This window comes from Parambassis ranga, chromosome 15 (assembly GCF_900634625.1).
Source record: "Parambassis ranga chromosome 15, fParRan2.1, whole genome shotgun sequence".
Taxonomy (NCBI): Eukaryota; Metazoa; Chordata; class Actinopteri; family Ambassidae; genus Parambassis; species Parambassis ranga.
In genome coordinates this window covers 20,029,861-20,049,954 of record NC_041035.1, presented here as the reverse complement: position 1 = coordinate 20,049,954, position 20,094 = coordinate 20,029,861, and the positions used below count along the sequence as shown (strand labels likewise).

The 20,094-nt window shown below is 47.9% G+C and overlaps 2 protein-coding genes across 2 annotated transcripts; both read left to right on the top strand.

Annotated features, from left to right (window-relative positions):
• The first annotated feature begins 479 nt into the window (after window positions 1–479).
• Window positions 480–1,898, top strand: LOC114447665 (homeobox protein prophet of Pit-1-like). The gene is made up of 3 exons (XM_028424055.1): window positions 480–501; window positions 794–984; window positions 1,215–1,898. Exons 1-3 carry the CDS (start codon window positions 480–482, stop codon window positions 1,896–1,898), a joined length of 897 nt encoding a protein of 298 aa, XP_028279856.1.
• A 6,871-nt stretch (window positions 1,899–8,769) lies between these two features.
• LOC114447331 (rho-related GTP-binding protein RhoQ) lies at window positions 8,770–19,180 on the top strand. Its single transcript, XM_028423545.1, has 5 exons — window positions 8,770–9,334; window positions 9,598–9,656; window positions 15,309–15,473; window positions 16,180–16,275; window positions 16,743–19,180. The coding sequence occupies exons 1-5, from the start codon at window positions 9,193–9,195 to the stop codon at window positions 16,902–16,904; spliced, it is 624 nt and encodes a 207-aa protein (XP_028279346.1). The 5' UTR covers window positions 8,770–9,192; the 3' UTR covers window positions 16,905–19,180.
• The last annotated feature ends 914 nt before the right edge of the window (window positions 19,181–20,094 follow it).

Here is a 20,094-nt window from a genome sequence, read left to right as displayed (position 1 = left end):
GCCGAATTTGAATTAAAGGATAGTGATAGCCTGAAAGATGAACGTTCAATGTGACGTCTCAGAGCACCTGAGCAGCAAAAACATCAACAAAACACATGCTGCCATAGAGAAGAAAGCAAAACATGAGTCATTATAAAGATGCAAAATAATTCATTCATAAGTTTACCAACACCAACAGTCACATGTCGGTCGTTTGTCAGTGAAGTGGTATCGATGGCGGCCTAACGACCCTCAGAAAGGCCTCTCTCATGCTCCTCCACTGACCTTGCCCTGACTCGGATACAGAATGGGTGATAATGGGCGGCGTTCATCCTCAAAGTAACACAACAGCCCCCCCCCTACACTCTGTTGTGGGGTCTCAGGTGATCGGTATAAAAGCTGCCCTGTCAGAAAACAGGAGACACACACTCAGAGACACACACTCAGTGAAGGAACACTGACCTCCATCCTGCAGAGATTCATTCATTTTCACTGCTGCTATGTGGAAGGACTCCAGCAATGGTAAGAGCTGCTTTACACTCTACAAACACCTTCATTCAGCCAGAGCTGACTCCTGATCTGCAGCTGCATGCGTTTATTTTAGTAACTTCTATAGTTTAGTGTGTGTGTGGCATCTCAGACATCGACCTGCAGCAGAATGTGCACATTGTAGAACAGGTTTTAGTGTAATCTCTGAGAAAATAGAGCTTGTTCTTCCATTCTTAGAGATAATTATCCTCCAGTACAGTGTCAGAACTCTGATGTCCACGTGGGTCATGCTCAGCCTGCTCTCCTTCCTCCTTCCCCCTCTCAGATGATGCCCAGTCCATGGCCTCCGGCAGCGGCGGCGGCTCCTCTCGCAGCGCCAGCCGCAGGAAGAGGACCAGCTTCTCCAAGGAGCACGTGGAGCTCCTGCGTGCCACCTTTGAGACCGACCCGTACCCCGGCATCAGCCTCAGGGAGAGCCTTTCCCAGACCACGGGCCTGCCCGAGTCACGCATACAGGTACACACCCGGAGTTATGTGGATGCAGACATGGAGGCTCTGCTGTGCATCCTGCACACAGCTGCAGATACTCTTATCACTTTATGTCTTTATCTGTGGAGATGACCCAGGCTGAGTTTATCTGGCAGCAGCGTCTGACAGCTGACTCTCAGATCTGTGGCCCAACAATCATTAACGGTTTAGAACGTTCGGCTGATTCTAATCTGAACTTTTCTTTACTTCCTGTCCAGGTGTGGTTCCAGAACCGAAGAGCTCGCACCCTCAAGTGCAAAGGAGCCAAGAAAGTCCTGTGGCAGTCCGACAGCCCGGTCCACAGTGCCTTCCCTCCCACCAGGGGGCCACAGGCGGGCCCTGTCCCTCTGCAGCCTCAGGGGCCCCCACCTTCCTACTCAGCTCAGGTGAAGCAGGAGCTGGATGAAGCAGGCTACTACGGACAGCGTCCTCCGTCATACTCCACCTCGGAGGAGCAGTACGGCTCCATGTACAGGCTGGCCAGCAGCACCAGCCCTCCCCTGACCGGATTCTGGCCCCAGCCCAGCAGCCAGACCCCACCAGCCCCTCCTCAGTGGTGCCATTCTCCCATGGAGATGAGGAACTACAGCTCCAGCTCCAACCAGCCTCCAGCCTTCATGTATCCAGGACCAGCGGAGCAGCAGATGTACATGACCTCCTCCACCTCCTCCCACACCTCCACCCCGGACACCCCCGACTCCGGATACTGGGACGCCAGCCTGGAGAACAGCCCACTGATGGAAGGTCAGTACTCACAGCTGGAGGACTCGTGGGAGTCGGGCCATGCGGCGTTCGTCCAGCACGCCCCCCTGCCGGAGCTGTCCCTGCAGGAGATCCTGGGGGAGCTGGATGAGGGCTGGCTGGGTGGAGAAGGACTGGTGGAGAAACCAGCTCTCTGCTGATGATACAACAGACTCTTTGACATGTAGACGTTTCTCTCTCCAGGTTTTAGACAGTACAGTGTTTCCAGAGACTTTACTTCCTCTAAAGTGTCTGCAGAGTGTTTCAGCTCAGCCAACTATTTATAACCTTTATTTAAGACTTTCTGCACTTTTATAAAAAAATAAATCAGTTGAAATGTATCAGAGTGTTTGACTTTTCTTTCCTTATACAAGATTGGAGTCTGTGTTAATTTGTAACCACAGGTTTGGCTCTCTGTTAATGTCAACAGTGCCAAATCCATTACATGAATTCCTCCGCTATCCAGATGTGACAGATTTGCTATCAGGCTGGGAGGGAAAGTAGGTCACACACTGCAGCCAGTAGGTGGCGCCTGTGAGGTGAAAACATGAGGAAGAGGAGGAGGAGGAGGAGGAGGAATCATTCTCTTTCTGTTCTTTTGGCACCATAACTACACATCCTGCATAAATCTGAGATTAATTTGTGGCATAAATTAAGATTATATTGTGAATTCATACAGATGCCATGAAACAACAATCCTAAAAACACTGGCAGCACTGACATACTCCTGTCCCGTAGGGGGCGCTCTTGAGACAGTCCACGATTAGTTGGATGATTAAAACAAAAGATTTTCCTGCCTTTTAAAAATCTAAAACTCAACCAGACAAGCAGCAGCAGGGTCCCTTTACAGACACATATCTGAGGACTCCACCTACCATCAGTGGAGGATCTCCTGACCCTTAGCAGGATGCTAGCATGTTATGTGCTAACATACCTTAGCCGTATGACAGAGGGGGAACTCAAACTTTCACCTCAAGTGATGTCACAGAAAGTTCCTCAGTAGTTATTTACAGTCTGAGGATTGGATAAAACATCAAGAGTCGCATCAGCTGACAGAACGTCCTTCTGTCTCGCGTGTCTCTGGTGGTTCATCTTTGTGAGATCAGCCTTTATTTCTTAATGTCGTGGAAACACCCTGAGGCAGCACGCAGGATGTCGGCCTTGCATCTTAATGGGGAGACGTGCTTGTGTTGTTTATGCAGCTCTGGCCTCCTGCCTTTGTCCTCGAGGTGAGAGGAAGGGTGTTGTCCTTGTGTCAGTGTCTGCTGTGGGTTCCTGTCCTTGCAACACACACAATGCACACAAGAGACCCATGAGGTGACACGGAGATCAGCCCTGCTGAGCTCCCTAAAGATAGATCAGCAGAGGAAATGTCGCAGACTGCTGGTGTCGAGCAGCTGTTCATAAAAACCAGACGCTGAGGGAAACAAAACCAAAGAGTCCGACTGATCAGGACTCTTCAAGACGTTTAAGAGTGCAAATACATTCTAACACATTTCCAAACATGCTAGTTTTATTCATGCTAACAGCTGTGTCCTTCCTGTCTGATGACAGTCTGGAGTCTCTGGGTGTAGTTTCCAGCAGGTCTGAGTCCTGGTCCATTCTTCATCTGTGGTGAATCTCTCAGGCTCCTCCAGACCTGATGGTCTCCTGCATGGAACCTGGTCTTTAGTCCACTCCACAGACCTTCAGTCAGATCTTCAGTCAGGTCTTTGTGCAGGTCAGTCAGTAACCCTTTGCTCTCCTGGAGGGAGTTCTTCACTAGAAGAGACGTTTGCTTTGAGTCGTCGTCATGTTGGAGAGAAAACCAGGACCCAGACCCGGTCTGACCGCAGACTGCTTCAGGGTCTCTTTCAGATGTTCAGACAGTCTTCTTGTTTCATGATTCTTCCACCCTGACAGGGTCCACAGGTCCAGACTTACTGAATCCTCCTCACAGCATCATCCTGCCACCACCATGTCTGACTGTATGAAGCCTGTTCTTTGGGTTCTAGCCTCTCCTTTCTGTCTCCACATGAAGACAACATCTCTGTGAGCACAGAGCTCTAGTTCAGCTTCATCTGACCAAAGTGTTTTGGACACAGCCTCTAGCGTCTGGCTCCTGGTGAGTCGATCATAGACCTCCATGTTAAAATGTCCAACTTTACAGCAGAAACAAAGTGTTTTGGTATCAAGGGTTGCCACCATGTTGGCAACATTTAGGTCTGCCTGAACCTCTGGTTAATCCAAATCCAGGCAAAGATGGGACAATTCGCTAATTTCAGAATAATTTTTAACAAAACAATTGTCTTATATTTAGGTCTTTTCTTTCCTTTACTATTCAATAACATAAAACAAAATAGTAAAAACATTGTTGGAGGACCCATAATGTCAAGACATACATTTGTAGTTTTGTCAGCTGAAAATGTTGTTCCAGCAGCTAAAGGAAGAAGAAGTGTAACCGTTGTGTTCCACATTGTGCGTAAAAAGGGGAAGCAATCTTTTTGTTGCTATTCGAATCAAATTTCAGAGCACCGATCTGATTTTATATAAAAACAACTCGTCTGTGATGTGATGTGATCAGTACTAAATATGTGGAGTTGGTGTTGTTGATGATAGGATCCTCCTACACTGAATGAGCTGACTGTTTGCATGCTGGAAGAAGAAGGAGGTATTCATGGTGTTAATGAGCCGTCAGTGTTTGCTGTAAATGATTTGTCTCCTCGTGTCGGCCGTACAGTCGGCGCTGATCGCATCACAGACACATTTCCTCTTAAAGCTGCAGTAGATGCAGACTGTAACAACACGAGGTGTATCATGTGTTTCAGAGCTACAAACCACTTCCAGAGATGTTGTCGTCCACTTGTGGACAGCTGAGTAAACATGTGACGCCTGTGTGTGTGTGTGTGTGTCTGGTTATTTGTCTGACATTCAAACTCACCTCTCACACACAAACCAATGAATGTTGTATTGATTATGTATCAGAAGTGAACTGAAAAAAAGGAAATATACAGTATAAATACAGTATAACCCTATATGCTCATAATATGCTAGCATCCTGCTAATGGATGCTGATTGGTCAGGAGAGTCCTCTCTGCTGCTGCTGCTGGTTGGATGTGTCCGATCAAAATGGAGGCTGCTGTGGTGACGTCACTGAATTTTTATAGAGTTGGAAAAAGCCATCAACCATGATAGACTTTACATTCTGGAGCTCCATATGAGATGCAGTCAAGAGAGCGCCCCCTATGGAACGTGGGTGGAACCTCTCTGCATGTCTTTGGTCTTCCATAAACGTGTCCTTTCTGTTGTTTGTTTGTGAAGCATGTGTTGGTAAAATCGTGCAGATGAAAAAAATCTGAACTCAGTTATCATACAAACGCACGTTTACCCAGCGACAGCGGTTAGTGTTGCTGTGTGAGGAAGTTGTGTTAAGAAGGAATGAATCTCCTCCACACACACACACAGGTGCTTACAGCAGCACCGTGGGACAGTGTGTGGGCAGACGGGGCAGCGGGCAGGGCGCATGTGAGTGATGGTCCTCAGCTGCTGGATGAAGCCCGTGGCCTCCACTAAAAATACGGCCTGTAATTTAACCAAACCCTCCCTGGGAGTCCACGCCGGCTCTAATTTAGGATGCGATGGACACTCTCTCCTGTCTCCTGCCTGCGTTTGCCCCTTCAGGCTGAGATTGTGTGTGTGTCTGCTTGCATGCACTCATACTGCACATTCTAACAGATTTGTATCTAGAAGCTGGATATTCAAAGACGTGAGCGTGAAGCATTTGTTTGACTTTTCCTAAAATAGAGCGGCGGGCCAGACTGCAGCACTCTGTAAATAGACTGATGTAATACTACACTACACAATATGTTTCATTCAATCTGCATAAAACACACACACACACAGCTTGACTGAAGCCTCTGCCTCCAACATGGCTGCATACAGAAATAGACAGTTGATATTAAATGTCTTCCACATGGGAAATAAGGTCAGCAGCTTGCTAATGACTTCAGGCTCGTGGTACCTGCAGGCTCGTGGTACCTGCCGGCGCTAACACACTCTAATAAACAAAAAAATAAATGTAGCGGGTAGTGACCATGCTGGGGATTTTCTCTGTAGAAAAACAAATAATCTGGTCTCTGTGGGGTTGAGTTGGATTACCTGGAGTCAGTACCAACAGGCAGGCAGAATAAAAACAACCAGACTAGTATCAACAAAAGACAGCCGACAGCGTGCAGTGGGGTACGCAGGAAGTTAGCATCTCATGTGTTCGCTTTACAAACAGCCAATCAGATTCACATTTACTGGTTCTCTTCAGCAGCATCATTTTCACTTTGTGATGTTTGAAGCTAAAAGCTAATGCTACGCTATAAACCAGCTACAGCCCGATCACATGACCCAAGCGGCAACCTTCGGGGCTCAGACTTGAAGCCCATGCGGAAGTGTCAAAACTTGTAATTCACGCCGCAACCACTGGGGGCTGGCTCCAAAAGCGAGTAATTTCCCATAGACTCCCATGTTAAAATGGCCGACTTCACAGCAGAAAAAAACATGTTTACAGCCTGATACAAAAAACCCACTCTGGTCTCAGATGATAGGTTCTCTTCTAGTGTCAGTTGTAGGGGGGTGAATTTTTTTACAACTCACTCGTTTCAATGGTATTCTGACTTAAAATTACGCATAATTATGGGCGTTGCCGCTTGAGTGACAGACAGTTGACGTATCACAACGTGAGTTTCCTGCTTCCACGATCGCCCGCCCCCCTAAACCCCGCTCGTGCTCCCCCTCTTTGTCCATATTTGGAGTTTTGGTGGACGTGACGCTGGCAACATGGCGGCGGTCATCAACGTCCTGGAGCCTCCCACCGAGCCTCAGAACAGCTCTTCAGAAACAAACGGGTGACGTCACGGAAGCTCTGTCCATAGTTTTTACTGTCAATGACATGACCACAACATCAGCGCCACCTAGTTTACAGCTCTGACTTACAGACACCTGGATGACATCATCTGTAGTCCCAGTTTTTAGACATTTGATCAAAAAACGCATTCATCGCACACATTTGGGAACAGGAAGTGCTAACATTCTAACACTGTCCTGGCCTGCAGCGCTCTGTTAGCAAAAAGCTAATGAATAAGCCTGGAAGCAAACGTCAACAAAGCTCCTGTGGCGTCACTCAAAGCTGATTTCAAGCAGACACGACTCATATTTCTGTGACTTTGACCATTTTCTGCAAATTAAGTTATATTATTATTTATTTGGACTGTGGGAGAAATGTTAAATTTTACTCAAATAATTGGTTAAACTGCAGAAAGTAAATATTTTGTGCTCCTTCTTAACATTTATCCCGATAACAGGAACCTGATTATTCCACCTGTGTATTCTTGCCTCTTTTTACAGTGTTCTGTGGAAATGTTCGGTAACTTCAGACCATGAGTAGAATGCAGGTTTATGGAAGTATGAAGTGACACCAGCATGTTCTGGTTGCAGAGCGGCGCTGCCATCACAGCCCAGCCCAGCCCTGGGTCCCCAGTGCAGCACCTTCAGCAGGCAGGAGTACTACATGTATGAGGTAATTGTTGTTTGGTCATGTGAGCTGCTGCAGCAGCTGTCAAATGTGATGATAGCAGGAGAATCCTCAGGTCCCGCCCCCCTCTCTGCCAGCTGATTGGCCACCTCACTGCCACCTAGGGACCATCAACCAAGAGATGAGCCTATAGAGGGGCACGGAGTCCAGTTTTATCCAGGAAGAGGTGCAACATGTCGGCGTGCACACAGGTGAAGCCTGTGAAAGGTCTGGCTGCGTCTCCAGGCCACTGCAGACCTTCAGGACATCTGGAAAGCATTAACAGGAAAAGGACGTGCACGTGTGTGTGTGTGTGTGTGTGTGTGTGTGTGTGTGCGTGCTTATTCCTCTTTGTCCCTGCACAGAGGAGGCGGGCTCTATGAGGACTAATTCAAGGAGACAGGCCACACCTGGCCGAGGTCACATCTCTGCACCTCCCCTCCTTCCTTCACTAACACATACCTCCTCCTGCGGCATCTCCATCTGCAGCTCTGCGGTCCAGTTCTCACATATCCCATCCACCACACACACACACAGGAGCACAGTCAGGGTGGAATCATCGCCTCAACTACAAAGTCACAAGAAAAGAGTTCAGGGCCCAGACAAACGAGTGAAGCCTGTTTTCCTACTTTTATAATATTGATATTTTTAAAAGTGAGCAGCTGAAAAAGCCTCCTACACTCAGTGACTGCTCTCTGCCTTAGAGCTCAGCCTGGAAAGACTCGTGCAGAGCCGCTGCTCCGTCATGTTGAGAGGAGCCAGTGGAGGTGGTTCAGGCACCTGCATGGCTGGATGTCCCCTGGATGCCTCCCTCCAACTAGGGGGAGACAACGGGGCAGACCAGGACGCGGCGAGGGGATTATAGCTTCCAGCTGGCCTGGGAGCAAACGTCTCTCCAGATGAGCTGGAGGAGGCAGCTATAGGGAGAGGGAGGTCTGGGTGTTCTTGCTTTAGGCTGCTGCCCCCGCAACACAACCCCACATAAACTGAAGGACATGGATGATGGATTTTAAATGATAGTGCTATTAATCTTAATCCTTCGGTGTGCCGAAACAAAAAGCAAGTTCAGAAATCTGATTTACTAAAACCAGAAAAGGACGCCTCCCTTCAGGAGGTGGAGGTGGGCCCTGGGTGGGTGTCTCAAGGCCAGCCCAGGACCACAGTTGGAGGGATCTCATCTCCTGGCCTTGGAAGCTGCGAAGGATCCCCCCCTGTTGCTACCACAGCCCAGGAAGACTGATCCAGTGTGGATGGATGTGTAGACCTGGTCCTGGAGTCGTGGGTGCTCTGCAGTGTTTTATTTTGAAATATTCCAGTAGTTCATCAGTCAGTAGTTCCAGCATCATCTTTACTCGGATGTTTGCCAAACACAGAGCGTCTCCACCAGGCCGGGAGGCTATGATGTAATTCCTCTGATCCACACACCCCCAGCAGGCGGAGTGCACTTTATCCAGAGCCCCTTGGTTTCAAACAGAAGCTCCGCCCCTCAACCAAGCGCACCCACCTTGTCCACCAGCAGCACAGTGCGCTAGGAGAGCGAGAGCACAGGCGTGGGGCGCACCGTGGAGCGGGGCAGCGGCGTGGAGCGGCAGCAGCAGCAGCGGGGGCTTCTCCGAGAAAGAACCGGAAAAACCGCACCAGGATCCCTCAGGGCTGAGCCGGACTGTGACGTTTTCACAAAAAGGGAACTCGTCTGCAGCAAAATTTTGGAGCACGGTGCCCGGCGGCGGGGAGGAAGATGCAGTTCCAGTCCGACTCGGTGCGCCGCGCAGTCCGCCTCCGAGGCTGGTGATGCCCGCCGCCGCCGCGCGGGGATCACCGCCCAGCAGCAGCAGCAGGAGCAGCAGGAGGAGGAGGAGCAGGTCCGGACTACAGGGCGTCGGGGACCCGATGATGACGGTGGTCGGGTCGGGATCATGGCCAACGGAACCGGTACTATCATGTTAAAATGCGTCGTGGTGGGAGACGGTGCGGTGGGGAAAACGTGTCTGCTGATGAGCTATGCCAACGACGCCTTCCCCGAGGAGTATGTGCCCACAGTGTTTGACCATTATGCAGGTAGGACTCTCCCAGTCTTATAATAATAATAATAATAATAAGCTGCTGTTTTATAATGAATCCACACTGAAGTCTGAGGAGGACAAAGCAGAGACATGTCCCTCTGTCCCTCTTCCTCCAACTGCATTGCATCTGTTGCTATAATCAAAACCACTTGTTTGCCTTCTTCATAGCACAGAGGGGCTGGGGACCCCCTCCCTCCCTCACCCCTCCCTCACCCCTCACTGCTTCCTCTCAAACTGCTCTTTGTCATTTCCTTGCAGTGAGCGTCAACGTCGGTGGGAAGCAGTATTTACTGGGACTGTACGACACAGCGGGTCAGGTACAGTTTATCATTTTACTTCTGGCTCAGCACCAAGGACACACACACACACACACACACACACACACACACACACACACACACTCTGTCCTGTCCCCGTCCTCCAAAAACGCCCACAGGCTTCACATTCAGGCCAGCAGACACTAAGCTGCAACAGGTGATGGTGTTTCACACACTGCCAGAGTCTGCTCTGTGTGTGTGTGTGTGTCTGTGTGTGTGTGTGCATGCCATGGTCGGCAGTGAGTGAGGGGTGGGGTGGGGGTGGGGGGGGATTCAATAGTTCTATTATGTGGAGAACAGGGCTCCAATGTCCAGTAGTGATGTCACAGGTTTGTTAATGCCTGAGCTTTTTCTTTACAATGTGCCATTCAGTTAAAACTGTACTGAAAACACAGACACACACACACACACACACACACACACAGATGTGATAATGTTTCCACTCAGCAGAAGAGCCAGTGTACACACAGACAGAGGAAATCATGGCGACAGACACAAACACGTTGAAAGCCCTGGTGGGATGTGAGAGAGGCAGGAATCTGTGTGACAACAGAGTCATTGATCAGCTGATTGACAAGGATTAATCAGCTGATATACCATCGGTCCAAAAGTGTGTGGACACCCAGCCGCCGTCTGCGTCTGCTGGCCTCCATGTTTCTGGTTCCCCTGCAGCCCATGAGGTCACAACGGACAAGTTCCTCCACATCAGTTCTTTCATGCTGACAATCACCATCTAATGTCAGATTAATCATGGACAATCAATCAATCAATCAATCAATCATTAGCTGCAGCTCTAAACCTGCACCTGTGGAGTGTGACTGTATTCATGTGCAGAATGCTGCAGTGTTTGTTTACTTCAGACGGGGACCTGAGCAGGTGATGCTGGAGCTGAGCTGATAGAAGTGTGTCACTTTGTCATCTTTTATTTGGTCGGCAGCTGAAAATCTGAAGGCGCAAATGTTTCGATCACAGTCGTCGTGGTTTGCGCAGCTTTCACAGAGGAAAGCAGCCAGATCTCAGTGTACATGAGCTGAGGCCTGTTGGTGTGAAGTCACACCCCGGGTCTGTCTGACCACCAGATCATTTTACCAGCTCAACTACAAATACAGCGTCACCGTTAGAGCTGCAGCTCAGAGATAGCTCAGATAAAAGAGTTCAGCAGTGCTGCAGTGGAAGCAGAAAGGACGGCTCGGGCTCTGTTAGCAGGAAAGGACGTAAAAAAATGCTAATTCTGGTATAAAAAGGGTGATAAGTGCTAAGTCAAGCTTAGCTTAGCATAAACTTGCAACAAAAACCCTGTTAGCAACACCTCTGATGCTCGTGGATCATATTATATCATATGAAAAACGGACTTTCGTGTAAACCGCAAACCTTAGAAGCCGTAAACCAGGTGACACTTGGATGTGTTAGCTGTTTCCACGTGTTTTCAGTCTTTATGCTAAGCTAGTCCTGATAGATTTATTAAGATTAAATAAGAGAGGTGGACAGTGGATGAGCTGTCAGCACGTCTCCTCCTGATCAAAAAACAACAGTAAAAGTTTAATGTTGAGCAACGAAATATTCAGATAAACTTCAAATGCGTACAGTATGAGGAAGGAAGTGGAGTCAGCACTTTTCAGATGTGAGCGACACACACACACACACTGTGTGCCTGTGCAGTCTGTGCAGCAGCCTAAAAACACACATCCAGCCGTTAACACCTTCCTCTGGTCGTGCTTTAACGCCATGAAGTCACATTTCAGATCATGTCTGATCCAAAGCTGCTCTCTGAACGGTCGGCTGAGGAGTTCTTCCATTCATGAATGATACATGCATCGAGTCTGTGTGAATAGAGAATCACAGCCGCCTACCTGTGGCTGGGAACAGATGGTAGAAGTGTTACTACTGGCTGGTGAAACGTATTGTCTATTCTGGCGTGTTTGAGTGTGTGTGTGTGTGTGTGTGAGGGTTTGTTTTTAGCTGATTCAAAGTGTCTCTGAAATGGAGAAGTCCTCCCAGATGTCTGCTGTGGGTGTCGCTGAGAGTAGAGTTACTGCTACCCCGACTCAGCTGACCTCTTTATGTGGAGCAGAAGGCCAGCTGGTAGTGTTTATAGCTTCAGCGTCTGATCAAAGAGAGAGAGAGAGAGAGAGAGAGAAAGAGGAAGAGAGAGAGACAGATGTGGGGGTTGATTTTAGTCATCTCAGTTTCATTTTCCCTTTCTTGGAGTCCACCTCTGGCCTCAGCTGCACATGCACCTCCCTGTAATACAAATATATATATATTTATAAACTCCTGCTCCCACAATGCTTTTCAACTCCACAAGGGCGTCAGCACCGTCACGTCCACCCTCCACCCACTGACCCTCCGCTGCTGCCTATTGAATTATTCCATATGGAAGCTGTGTGAATGTGCGGGGGGGAGCGTCTTTACTTATTCATTCCTGCTGCTGCTGCATCACTGCCCGAGGAGCAGGAAGCAGGAAGTGGATGCTAAGTGCTGCGGTGTCCATGGAAACAGTTTTTAAGGAAAAGGAGCTCAGGAGTTAAATCTCTGTGCGACACCACCCGCCCGGTGCCGCCCCACCTCTCCACACTCATTTGCTCGTCCCGTCAGACGTTCTCACACTCAGCCGCACATCCTGTAATCACTTTTACCACTTCACTTCACCCATTCCCCGCTCTCACTCTTTCTCCCTCTCCATCGGCTGTCTGTTTTTTTTGACTCTGTGGCCGAGTGACCCTCAGATGTCCCAGTGGAAGGGAGGGAGGGTGGCAGGTGGAAATGGTTTTAGCATCAGCTGGATGCCCCGTCACCACTCAGCTGCTTGGGCACAGAGAGAATGTGGGACAGAGCCCGGATTATCAACTAAAGCTGCAGTTCTTCTCGTGTCCTCTAGGGGGACCGAGGTCAAATACTGACAACAACACTATAACTTCAGGCACCTGCTGCACAGTCACCTGGAGAGTTGAATTTGAATAGCTTAGCTTAGCTTAGCTTAGCATAGCTACAAAGACTGCAGGGAAGTTCATCCTTTCTGCACAAATCCAGTGAAACACCGTCTCCCTTGCGTGCTCAAAAAGATGGAACACACTCATGTTTTTGTTCATATCGGTTACAAAAGATCACAGCTGCCAGGAACTATTTTCAGCGGCGGATTCATAAACAATGACACACCTCTGGTTTAAAGTTTCTGGCTGCAGGAACAGATTAGATTTACCACAGCAGAACAAAACGATCATTCAGTGTTACTGGTGAATCTGGAGGTGAGGTAACCTCTGATGACATCAGCAGGGACCTGACGGCGTCCACAGGCTGACTAACATGATGAGTGAGCTGTGGGTGTTTTAATGATTAGATAGCAGTAGTTTTTAATCAAATTAATTTCATTAACAGCCATTAAAGGCAACATTAAAGTGTCAGAGTTTTGAATGGAGGCTGGTTGGATGTTGTCACCACGCGGGCATGAAGAGACAAGTGCATCAGCGCATGAGCTGTGATTAATGAGCATTAATCAGCAGTGAAAGGTCAGCTGAATACAGAAAGACATTTGTGTATTTTTTTTATTACATCAGGGCCAGGACGTGGCCAACTGAAGCGCCTGGGCTTGCATTTCCAGCCGGCGGCCATATTAGAGCAGGCGTCCCTGACTCTGTTGATACAGGCGGTTTATAGAGCCCCGAGGAGGCGATAGGAGCGCAGGAGGAGAAGGATAGAAGGAGAGGGAGAGAGAGGGAGGGAGTGACTCACTGATATCATAGCACTCATATGTCACTGAGTCAACAGTCGCACAGCAGAGCTCAGGCAGAGGAGAACCGTATGGACATGTATGGAGAGGAGCCTGTCGCACATACAGCAGCTCCTCATAATATTTACAGTTCGAAGACGACGTGTCAGCGATGCACACATGAACTAATAAAACTGGAAACCATCCTCCGGAGCAGCCGCAGTGTAAACATTTACACTCTGATCAAACCCAGCAGATATGATGCAGGAGGGCGTCACTAAAGAACACAGCTTCAGACATGGAGCCCGACACGCTCCGGGCCTGTTTACAGTAAACTGCTGAGCGTCTGACGCTCTGTCTGCGGCGCACAGCGGGGGAGCAGTGGCAGTCGTGTAAGCGAAGGTCATGAAGACACAGACACACACATAAAAGGTATACACACACCGTATGGACAAACGTACGGCATGCGTCAAATCTGAAGAAGGGCGATGAGGTCAGGCGTCAGACACACACACAGAGTTATCATCCAGATCCTTATCTGCTCTAAAGCTGGAAGTTTGACCTGTTCGTCTGGAAACAGCAACATTTCCACTGTTTGTCCATCAAATGTCAGAATACACTGATTGATTACTCATGGACAATCAATCAATAATGCAAAGAATCATCAGCTGCAGAGCTATTAGACTGCAGCATAAAGATGGTTGCATCTAAGGCACGTGGTGTCCATTTACTTTTGGTCATATACTGAATACTGACAGTGAGAGAGCAGGCATGTGATCAGCTGTAGCCTGATGCTGTAACCATGGATGGATGCTTCATGACGGCGGCCGTCGGAGCCTCCCGCACAGACCCGGCGGCTCTCTTATGAACCTGTGGATGACATCACAGCAGATCCGTCCCTTCCTGTTGACGGTCGTCTTACCGACTGTATGACAGCACTGACAGACGTGTGTCACACCGTGTTTGCTCATCATCCTTAGCAGCAGAGCGGTGGTTTTATTTCATGTAGCCTGTTAGCACGTTAGCGTTATGCTATCAGATTAGAACTAAGAGATCCTCCCTCCATGGCAGCTGGAGTCCTCAGATATATATCTCTATAGGGGCTCTGCTGCTGCTGCAGGTTGGGTGTGTCCAGTCAAAATGGCGGATGCTGGAAAGGGGCTCGTGCATATTCTTTTAACCTCTCATATTAAAAACACAGTGAAAATTGTCCATTAACTTTGCATTTTTGGGCTCCATTCATGTTCAAAAGCACCCCCTATGGAACAGGAAGTTCACTTCAGCCGCTGCCCACAATAAGGGACACGGTCTTGTGGTCATGTGACATCAGCCGAACGTTCAGATGTGGCGTTTTTTTTATACATCTTTGAATGAAACATCCACTCGGTGGGCTGCTGTGACTCATCCACAGCACGAGCGCAGGCGTGAAGATGTTTTCATCCCTGACTCCGATTCATCATGAAGTCAGTGTGTCTTAAATCCATTACTCACAGGGTGGACAGGCCGGCACGCCTCACCAACGGCTGAAGAATCCTTCTGCTCATCTGCAAAGCAGCACACTGCTGAGTTATAGCAGTGTGATGAGATCAGAGAGAGTGTGTGTGTGTGTGTGTGTTAGAGACTGTCGTGCTCTCCAGACGTTGGATTCTATCACAGACAGTGAGACTGACCCCCTCCTTCCTCCCCCTCTGGTTGAGTCATATCTCATTGCTGGAGATCCATTGATTCCCTGCATCCATGTGTCATCAATAGGAGAAGTGAGACAGGCTCATGAATATTCATATGAAAGTTAGACAGGGTTTATCTTGGAGGAGAGAGGCCGACTGTTTCTATCTGTACTATCATAACATATAACACTCCAGCTACACAGGCTCATTTTAATAATGGACGAGTCTCTGATATTAAATGAACCATGTCCTCTCTCTCTCTCTCTCTCTCTCTCCCAGGAGGACTACGACCGCCTGAGGCCGCTCTCCTACCCGATGACCGACGTCTTCCTCATCTGCTTCTCCGTGGTCAACCCCGCCAGCTTCCAGAATGTGCGTGAGGAGTGGGTGCCCGAGTTGCAGGAGTACGCTCCCAGCGTGCCCTACCTGCTCATCGGCACGCAGGTCAGAGTGCTTCCACTGTCCGAGCATCACTGTCCTTCATCATTCTTTGAAGGGTTTGAATGGATCAATAGTGAACTCATTGGGGAAACACTTTCAGACACTACCTCCGTCATTTTCTGACTGTGTTGCTTAGCAATTATCATTTGTGTGTATGCACGCCACAATCACAGCCGTCAGGCAGAGGGTTAATGACTGTGTGTAACACTTAGCAGTCCTCGTTGGTGCTGGTTGTTGTTGCAGGGATACGTGCTGAGTGTTGCAGTGGATGTAAGGGGAGTGAGGAACCCTGTGGTTGGCTGTGAAATTGCTTTTGCACAAGAGCAGGAAGTGTGAGCCAACAGGGCTTTGTTTCAAAATGAGAGCTCAGTTCGACAGTTCAGCTGTGAGACACGACGCCCGGCTACAATCAGAACGACGTTCAGTCAATTATCAGAAAACGTACAGCAGGTGGGCAGAGCGGCCGTGAAAGGGAACGGTGTAGGCTCTGTTCCAGACTCTTGACTATGAACACACCTGCAGCTGTATTCAGACTCTAAGAAAACACTCAGAATGTTTAGAGCTTAAACATGATACGAGGTGGTGTCATCAAAGTGTGACTACATGTGGACACCCTCATTTCTGAGGAGCCAGGCTGTGGACCAGGTGTTCCTGGTGATGACGGGCTGGTTCAGAAGCGTTGACCCTGAGGCTCCTCTGTCTGTTTCAGATTGACCTGCGTGATGACCCCAAGACCATCGCCAAGCTGAACGACATGAAGGAGAAACCCATCGCCACCGAGCAGGGACAGAAACTGGCGAAAGAGGTGTGTGCTGTCAGGACCACACAGATTCCTGCGCGTTGATCCGACTCCAGAGCGGCTCTGCAGGAATGTCGGATCTCTTTAAAATGAGTCCAGGAACACGTCCTGGGTCAGCATGGACGTCCAGCCTGCAGGACACAGATACCGAATGTGGTCTGCTGAAAGCTGGACGTTTTAACATGAAGTATTGCCTCACTTCGGGAACCAGCCCCTAGAGGCCGCAGGTGGAACTGCAGTTTGTGACAGTATCAGGGGTGGCTGCTTGTTTTTTTAACACCTCAGCTACAGTTATCTTAGTTTGAAGAGACTAAGATAAAAGAGCTTAGCAGCAGTGGCTAGCATAGAAGCATAGAAGAGTCTAGCTGTTTCCACTAGAATCCAGTCGTTTAATGCTAAGCTAACTGGCTAGACTTATTGACATGAAGTAACAGCGGCTGACAGTCTGTCTCTCTCCCTCTCTGTGTTGTCAGATCGGTGCGTGTTGCTACGTGGAGTGTTCAGCACTGACCCAGAAGGGCCTGAAGACGGTGTTCGACGAGGCCATCATCGCCATCCTGGCTCCGAAGAGGAAGAAGGGCTCTCTGAAGAGACGGCTGGGTCCTCGCTGCATCAACTGCTGTCTGATCACGTGATGCCGAAGCTTCAGAGATCCTTCAGCAGCCCGACACCAACCAAACCTGGACTGAAGGCGCGAACATAAGAGAGAAGAATGCAGACAGCGGTGGAGACAAAAAAAACAAAGTGGACTGATAGAGGAGAGCGGCCATGAAGCTGCAGGACTCTCCTGTCTCCTGCTGTCCAACGCCAGGAGGCGGTTTGCTACCAAAGGAGCACAACAAGTCAGTCTCTTCTTCTAAGACTTTAGCCTCAAAAGTACCTTCTTTTATAACCATTTTTAATCATTTTTCTGTACACTGTTGTTGTACGCTGTCATACAAAAAAAACATTTAAAGGAGTTCATATTATCTTATTGATTTCTCAGTGTCAGATCAGAGAAACACTGAGACACTGTGACAGTGACCAGGATGCACTTCTGGACATTACAGGCCCGTCATGTTTTTAATTTAAAGCTAAAAAAAGAGATTCTGTGGGCTCACAAAGTCTGTCCAAGGACCTGACGGGACACATGGTCAGCCGGGGACAGACTCTGGACATTTTGTCGCCTTATTGTTTTATAGTGTGGCATGCCAAAACATCCTGTAAGCTAAGAGGTTTATTATTCATTTTTAAAGCCTATATTATCCAGAGTTTATGATTCTGTATCTCTAAAACAGAGAATCAAGTCAAGTTATTTTAACTTCTGTTAACCTGCAATAACATGTTATCATTTTATCACCTTTAAGAAGGTTATGAAGAGAAGAGGAGGGCTCTCATTTTAGAAATGAAACTCGTCCAAAGAACCAAATGCACACGTACGCTTTCATCAGAGTCAGGTGGCTGAGACGACCCCACACCGTCCACCTGAGGCACAGCGCGAAGCACAGTCGGCGCCATTTTCCCTGCACACGAAAAAAAAAAGCACATTCCTCCACTTTCAAACACGTGACCCTCAGCCAGAAAGGAAAAACATGGCCGAGTGAAGCACAGACGGCGTCCCATCATGCACAAGTACCGCGAGCACAGAACAGAACGCCGTCTTTCCACGCACAATCGGAGCTCGTCACGTCTCCAGAATCCTGTCAGGAAGCTTCCAATATGTCCGAAAAAAGATGCAGCTGCTGCAGCTGATAATAAGCTACAAACAAGGAGAAGGGTTTATATTTGCTAACTTAACCTGCACAACAGGAGCGAGTTCAGACACAGCTGAGCTGTGGCCAAATGCGTACACTCAAGACACTCGGACACATCGTTGCTAAATATTTATGCCAAATATCTTTTGCTAGCTGTTGTGTTGCATCTGATCCAAAGCTAACATTAGCAAGCTAATTTAGCATTTTTGATTCGATAAAAATCTGAACTGAAACATCTGCACTATGGCTGGAAATCTTTAGAATTCCCAAAATAGTTTTTGGAAAGAGAGAAAAGATCCAAACAGTTTTGGAAGAGTTGCAGCTAATTGTGCTTTTAATAAAGTTACAATTTTTACGTAAATATTTTCACATTGCTAAATCAAACCGACGCTAACTCATGCAGGCTAGATATCATCCAGTAGCTGCTGGCTAACTGATTCAAAGCTAACGTTAGCCTGCTGATTCTACACATTTAATTTAATAACAATATAAACAAACCACAACTTTTAAAATGTTACTCCCATAAAAACAATGCTACTTAGCTTAGCATAATCATAGATTAGGGCTAGTATAGTTCCAAGAATGCTACTTTCCAGTCAGATTAATGCATCAAAATAATAATAACACATTTCAGATTATGAGGTCCCCCCATCATAAAGGCTGTGGAGACGATTTAAAACAGCATGTTTGTTTGTTTGTTTGTTTATTTGTTTGTTTTTCATCCCATAAGAAGGTGTCTGTGTAAACTGAGATCATGTGTAAAGAGTCTCAGGACTGTGTGTAGTCAGTGCTGTGGGTAATAATAACTGGAGGTCTGAACTTTTCCTGCAACTTAAAACATCAGCTCTTTCTGCTCTTATGCATTTATTATTGGCTTTTTCTAACTTTTTTTTGAAGATGTTTATCAAAAGGTGCCAACTCTTGCTGTCAATGTTCTGTTTCTGAGTCAGATATGATGATGATGATTACAGCTTTAATGTAAACGGTGCTCCTGCTCTGCCCCAGCCTCCGCTCTGTAACTGTCTGTGTGAGGCGGCCGCGGGCTGAACAGACATGCTTGCTTTCGTCGTGTGAAGGTCCAGCCTCAGGATCCAGGACCTGTTAAGTGCCACAGCCTCCGATGCATTCTCCCGTCGATGCTCTCCTCTTCTCAATAAATGTGTTTACTGTGTTAATAAGCCGGCTTTGGAGGGGTTAACTTGGACAGTATGATAGGTCAGACATCACAGGGTTAATGAGACAAAATGCTCATATTTAATGCTCAGGTTACATTTACCTGGTGATCCTGAGTGTTTGATTTCTGGATCATGAGCGCCACCTCCTGGGCGCTGATGCGTATTTCTTTTCAAGTATTTCCCACCTTCTGTTTAATAGAGCGAAAACATTTCAACACCACATTTAGTGAATCTTTTGGCAAAGCCTTCGTGGCTTTTTCATTAGCACCGGGTAACACAACACAAACAGGGTCTGCATGATCAGCCTGCTCACTGTTATCAATGACACTCTGCAGTCTGTGCTTCTACACTAGTGAAGGATTTAACCAGGTCTGGACCTGAAGAGTCAGAGAAGACCGTCAATAGTCCAGGAATGGACTGCCAGACTGCAGAGAAGACACCTCCAAACCAGACTGAAGTCTGCTAGAGACCACCTGGAGACAGAGCACACAGACCGAAGTCTGCTAGAGACCACCAGGGGACAGTAGGTCCTGCATGCAGTGACAGGCAGCTGACCACAGAGGGGGTTTTTTCACCACTAGCTTCAGCTTGTTGTCCGGTGGCTTCCTGCACATGACTTCACTCTGGACCTCGACTCAGATTAATGAGGAGCTGCTCTGATGATGGTCACAGTCTTTCAGCATCATCATCATCACACACTCAAATCCTCCTCAGTCCTCTTCTTCTTCTCTACCTCAGGACCTCCGTACCATGACTTGTACTTTAAGTGTCTGCTTGACTCCTTAGCATCATTTATAAAGGATCATTTTATTGAATTGATTATTGATCATTATTTATTTAACTGATTATTTTAAAGCCTTTTTAGTACCTGGATGTTTCAACAATCAATTCATCTGTTTTACACCACATATACTTTA